Consider the following 6540-nt stretch of genomic DNA (forward strand, 5'->3'; position numbering starts at 1 on the left):
TACTCACACTGTAAACTTGGCACAGACATTTGAACGAATATGAAGCGAGTTCTGTGGGCACAGTGTCCAGATTACATAGTACAAAAAAAGTAGTCTCATGCTTTTTTGTGGTGATACCTGACCAGCCTTATATTCTAGCTGTCTCATTCCAGGTAGACCTTCTCTTCCTAATCAGCTTCTCTCAGTCTTGTTTTTGTTATATCTAATTCTATTTTTAAAAGAAGAAAAATCAGTTTGCACACAAATTCCATTAATTTTATTTGTTATAATTTACTGAAGGGTAATTTCACAGTTGTATGTTCATATTCATTTTTATTTACACATCAAGCACACTGTCCACTTATGCCACCCAATTTTGTAAGTTCTGTATTTCAGATGTTCAAATGCCTGAAATTTGCCTAAGAACCTTCTTCTTAATTTCTGATTTGGAGACATTTCAATAAGGTGGATTTTAATTTGTTTTGAAACTTCCAAACTTGTTCTTGATCAAAATGTAAAGTTAGAATCCATTAAGATGCGTTTTAGTACATTTTCCATTATCATCTTCCTCTTGTCAGAAACTGTGCAATTCACTTAGTACTTCATTGCAACCAACAGCAGAATGTATACATGGTGCACAAAATGAGCCATTTTGTTTTAAAACAGATTGCAGATGAAAAGAAACCATTCATTGCTTGCTTGCTTGCTGTAATTACTAGAGCACTAATTACTCCAAATCACTGACATCCAGGGTCAATAAGGATGACAACAGGAACATCAAAGACAAGATGCACACATGCAATTACAAGTCTTCCAAACCGGGCTATAATATTATTTTATGGCTACTGTTTTCCAGTTGATGCTGAAAAACATTCAAGATTGCTGAATGTTTACTATTATTTCATTCGCAGTTTGACGGTGACAACATGTATATGAGTATGACAGAGCCGAGCCAGGACTATGTGCCAGCAAGCCAGGTGGGTTAATTAATCTTCTCTGCCTTGTTTCAAATTGTAATTAAACAAATCCAAAGAGTTGCATTGCAAATGAGTGGCACTATCAGTTACTGCTGCAATCAGGAATAATCATAATTTATAAACAAAGCATTTAAGCCTTCTTTCCAGTTAATGAGATAGAGCTGATAAAACACCAGAGTTGGCGTTTGTTGAAAGATACTACCTTGTTTCCTCTCCAGAATGCAAGCAGCTGTTTTGCCAGCATGATCTTTCCTAAACAGTTGTTTTACCTTCAGGAAATAAAGTCTTTACAGGTGCAGGTTATTTGTTTATCTGACTGCAGACAAGTTAATCATTATAAGCTACACTATCACAAATAGCTTTAATTATCACTCTTAGGCCAGTTGTAGATGAAGAATTGCATTTTTAACAAAAATCATATGACTGAGGAATGTTGCCAAGGTTGTACCATTAGTGTTAGCATAACGAGTCTCTCAAAATCTACTGCTGGGGTTTATCTTGCAGTCAAAAGAGTATAATATGGTTTAAGTTGTTCAAAAATATTTTTGAGTCCTTTTTACGGAGAATTTGCAAGGAACAATTTGTAAGTTATCAGAACCATTAAAATGTGGCATATGTCCACATGTTGACATTTTTTTCATCTAAGTTAATTTCATTTTAATTTATTTTAGGCTTGTAAAACTGAAGGAGTGCCATTGCTTTTTAAAAACAAAAGCAAAGCAACCTGTGCATGGGTGCATGCAGTCATATGCTGAGGGAGAATTTGAATTCTGATTCTGTTGTTACATTCCATACATTTCAGTCATTTCAGTTCTGTGTCAGTGAATCATAGTGACAGCAGCACAGGTCCATTATTTAAGCCGGGGTCATACGAATTGCTATAAAGAATCAGGATAGTGATCCATGTAGCCCAGTACCCATCTCAAATAGTGGACAGTCTGATACTCTTCTGCATGACAAAAACTATGGGCTTACATGGAGATATCTGGTTAAGTGGGAAATTAGTTTGTTTGCATCTTGACTAGTAGATGAGGGTAGACGGGTATAATCCCAGGGTTGAAAGAACAGTCTTGGAAACTGACATTATACTCAGAGCTAAATGTCTTTATAAAGAAGCACTTTTAGATAGTCATGCTTATCTACTCAAATTTAATTTATAGGTTTATTCTCTTTCATTCTTTAACTATCTTTTATGTGAGCTGAGCTATATTATCAGTCAAAAAGCCCATATTTAAAATGTGAATGTTCCCACCACATTACCTCCCTGTCTGCTGTTGAAGTTACTGTAAGAATGCCTTTGGAAGACCGAACTTTAAATTTAAGATTCTTAGTATGATTGAACTCATTCAGCAAAGAACCCTCCAAGATCCAGAGGTAGTTTTGAATAGAATTGTTTGATTAAAAAATGAAAAATTATATTACTAATTTTTTTTCTAACCATTAATCCAAAAACTGTACTGACAAGTTTAGTATTACTATTAGATTAAAGCAACCTAGTATCATCTCATTTATGCCTTAAGGGTTTTGAAGTGCAAGGGCTAATTGAATTTGTTTGAAACAGTAGAAATACAAACTCTGTGAATGATTGCTGTTATAAAGCAGCTGCTACCTTTCAGAGCATCATTGTCTGTCTTAAATAGTTTTGAATAAAGGATTAGAAATTCACATTATACATTAGAATGATTTTCTTCGGTTGATATTATTATACTTTGTGTGTGTGTGCATAGTTTGGATAATTTAAACTGAAGTGTTTAAAAATAACAATACTCTTTTTAATCTTTTATGACGTTTCAGAATGTGTTTACTACGTGCTTTGTTTCAGTTCGAATCATCTGATCTTCCACACAAAAATCTTATAAAAAATGACATTGCTATCATTTAATTATGGAAACTATGAACGGTAACTAGATAGTTATATTTTAACTTTGCTCTCTAATATTTCCTGAACCCCAATATCTCAAAGAATTCAGATGATGTAAAATAGTACATATTGCAGAGTGAAATAAAGTTTGGACATCAAAATTGTGATGAATGGTCTTGGAAAGCTGAACTTTGCACTTCAAATTCCTTTTGTTTACTGGAATGTGTTCATATTCAGGGAAACATCACCTTGTGTTATTGTAAGGGTTTTTAATCAATTTATCCCCTTTAGGCTAACATAATAAAAATCCAGCCATCAAACAGGAAAAATACAGTTTTGTTCCTTTTTCTACATAACATCAAACATCTGCATAGCCTGGTAATCCAAGACAACTTGCCTCACAGCATCACTCAACAATTATCATTTCTGTTCAATTTTCAAATCAGTACATGCTTTGGGACTTATAGACTAAGTTGCTAAGTAGCAACATATGGCTCACTACTGTTCCTGTGATGTTGCTGCAAGCAAACAACATAATTCTATACTTGAAATGATTTTTATTGAAAGCCAGTGTTGGAACTGAGCCAGAGTGTAAGTATACAGTAAAAATTAATGATATTCTTTTAGACTGTCCCAAAAGACTGTTTGGCACTGCTATCTCTGGATATATTTTATATACATATGTAAGTATTGTATTTTTGGTTATGATATACTTAGTGTAGGATTGCACATTGCAAGCCGCTTCTAAATGAGTTATACTAGCAAACATATAATAAAGCTATGTGACATTTTCATTGCTAATTGAACTTCAATCTGAGAATATTTACCATTTTAAAACAAAGCAATGCCAACTGCCATGCACGGCAAATTCTTACTAGTATATTATGTTCTACACGTACCTGTAATTGGAATCATGGAGACAAATTGTTCGTCATATAAGTCCTCATCATATAATTTGTGGGTTAAATACAGCACAATATAAAATTACATAATTTCTTTTTAGACACAATACATAATATTATACAAAACTCCATTGCACAGAGCCCTTGGAGACCTTTCTGGTTTGCCTGGGCTCCATGGACATGAATGGTAAAGGGGGCAACTGTACAGACTACACACAGCTGCCAAATCCCATCTTCTCTCCCAAGTAGTAGAGTTTGTGACTTGGGGCTGCATTAACCTGCACTGCCCCAATGGGAAGAAAAGAGAGGACCAAAATCAGTGAGGAATTATGGGTTGCACTGGGAAATCATTCCTGTCCCCCATTCCAGCAGTTCCACAACTCTCATTGGCAGAGTGCGAGTGTATCCCGCTCCTATGTACTGGGTCTGAACGTCTTCAGAAGTGTTCGGCCCAGTGTGGAGCCAGTCTAATCTTTGCTACAATACAATAGTGATAGGTACTTTAAATGTACAATAGATAGCTGATCCTGTTTGTGTCTTAATAAAAACTTCCCATGCCCCTTACTGCTATATTATTATTATTTGTATTGTTGGTATTACTGTAATACCTTGGAGTCCTAGTCATGGATCAGGGCATTGTACAAACACAACATTGACCTGCCCCAGAGAGATCACAATCTAAGTATTAGACAAGAGACAACAGATGGATACACACAGACTGGGGGAGTCCAAGGAAACAATGGACAACATTGGTCATCATGATAAAAAGTGATTTTGGTTCACCAGTGGCCTAACACACAGCTGTTACTAACACCCATTACTTCTTATTTCCTTCTGTTCTACCCTAACTTCCCTTACGGGGAGCTAGTAAGTCACTTGTTGCAAGGTGGTTTAGAGTAAGGGAAGCTGGATTGGATAATAGGGTTAGGTAGTTGTGGGTGGGAAGACTGGTGAAGTTAAATGTTTGCAACTCCTATCTGCTGGAGGGCTAGATTTTTCAGGTCACCATTTGGGTCCCCACATGAGGTATGGCTGTTCATAGCAAGAGCCTCAGAACATTAAAATAATCCTGATAATGTTATACCTGATGGAGCATCAACAGCTGTATTTAAAAGAACAGAAAAAGTGTAGCTTTTGTAGACAGTATTATTTTAGAGATTTTTTTAGTGATTTTTAAAAAATTAGCTTACACAAATTTAAAAAGCTGGAAATAAAAAATAGCTCTGAAAAGTATACATGTATGTGCTTGGGGACAAAATCTACCTTTGGATCCTGTGTAGAATCCCCAGTGAAGGATGTAGGAGATGTATGCACTATATGTGCATTTAAGGATAGAATTTTGCCCTTAGAATTTTTTCCATATTTGAATACCTCAGGTTTCTTAAAATAATTAAAGTGACTAGAATAAATTATGGACTATTGGTCTTTAAATTAAGGGCTTTTTCAAATACCACAGAAAAGGCATAATTCAGCTAAAATATTTCTTTCCCACCCCCTTCTACTGAAATGATTTGAATCAAATTATATGTAGAAATAAATGGGTTCAGAGTTCTGTGCCAGAAGAGAATGTAAATGATCCTGTTTTGCCTAAAAAAGCACATAATGTATTCATATATGTTATTACTTATTATTTCTTTTGATTGGTATCTGCAGCATACCTTGCTCTGTACAAACACCAAAGAAGGCAAAGGCCTGGATTCATAAAGGTACTTAGGTATTGCAATGCTGAGTGTCATAATGCCTAACTTTTAGGCACCTAAAAATCACTGGAACAACATTGTGAGCCACAAAGCCTGGGTTAGGTGCCTAGGCTCCCTATACAATGCATGGAGAGAGATGGGCATCTTTTAGGGCATGTCTACACTTACCTCCGGAGCAGTTGATTCAGTGGGAGTCAATTTATCGTGTCTAGTAAAGACGCGATAAATCGACCACTGAGCACTCTCCTGTAGACTCCAGTACTCCGCCGGAGCGAGAAGCGTAGGCGGAGTCGACGGGGGAGTGTCAGTAGTCGACCTACCGCAGTGAAGACCCCGCAGTAAGTAGCTCTAAGTACATCAACTTCAGCTACACTGTTTTTGTAGCTGAAGTTGCATAACTTAGACTGACTTAGCTCGTCCCCCCCCAAACCCCAGTGTAAACCAAGCCTTAGAATGGAATCCACAAAGCCAGCACACTAGGCAGCTTCCCACCTAAGCTAGCCAGTGGGAGTTTCTGCGGAGAGATGTGTATCCTAAGCCCCACCCATCTGATGGAGATAGGACCTTAAATCCAAATTGCTGGGTGGACTATGGGATATTCTTATGAGGCTCTCCCTTAATCTCTCCTATTGAAGGTGTTCCAATTAATTAAATAATTACATATTAATTGGACCAGAGAAAGAGAGTGAGAATCCCTCTATAGTCCAGGGCACTCACCTGAGAGGTGGTAGATCTTTGTTCAGATCCCTTCTCATAAAGCAGAGGATGGATTTGAACAGGCGGTCTCCCATATACCCTACAACTGGCCTAAAGGTTACAAGGTTCCTGCTACTTCTTCCACCTCTCTCTCTGCCCCAGCTGTTTACTATGGAGTTAAGTGGCATCTGAGCATGCCTACTGGATTGCCCTGCATACCCAGGTGTAGAAACTTAAGCACTTAAGGCACTTTTAGTGCAAAAATGTAGGCACTGAGTTTAGGTGTCTGCAGGGTTCAGTGACAGCTGAGCAGGGGTTTTGTGGATCACAGTGGCACCTAAAACTGGGACTTAGGCACCTAAATCTGGGTGTTAGGTCCTTAGGTACCCTCACGGATCAGGCCAAAGTCCCTTCCCTGAGGAAAT

The 6540-nt window shown here is 37.3% G+C and overlaps 1 protein-coding gene across 3 annotated transcripts in view; it reads left to right on the forward strand.

Annotated features, from left to right (window-relative positions):
- The window catches only part of TOX (thymocyte selection associated high mobility group box), a 265158-nt gene that overhangs the window by 125617 nt on the left and 133001 nt on the right, over positions 1–6540 (forward strand). For all 3 annotated transcript variants that reach the window (XM_054021071.1, XM_054021073.1, XM_054021072.1), the window contains exon 2: positions 891–956. In XM_054021071.1, coding sequence (XP_053877046.1) covers positions 891–956 — 66 coding nt within the window. The remainder of the gene's footprint in view (positions 1–890; positions 957–6540) is intronic.

Source organism: Malaclemys terrapin, chromosome 2 (assembly GCF_027887155.1).
Source record: "Malaclemys terrapin pileata isolate rMalTer1 chromosome 2, rMalTer1.hap1, whole genome shotgun sequence".
In the NCBI taxonomy this organism is placed as follows: Eukaryota; Metazoa; Chordata; order Testudines; family Emydidae; genus Malaclemys; species Malaclemys terrapin.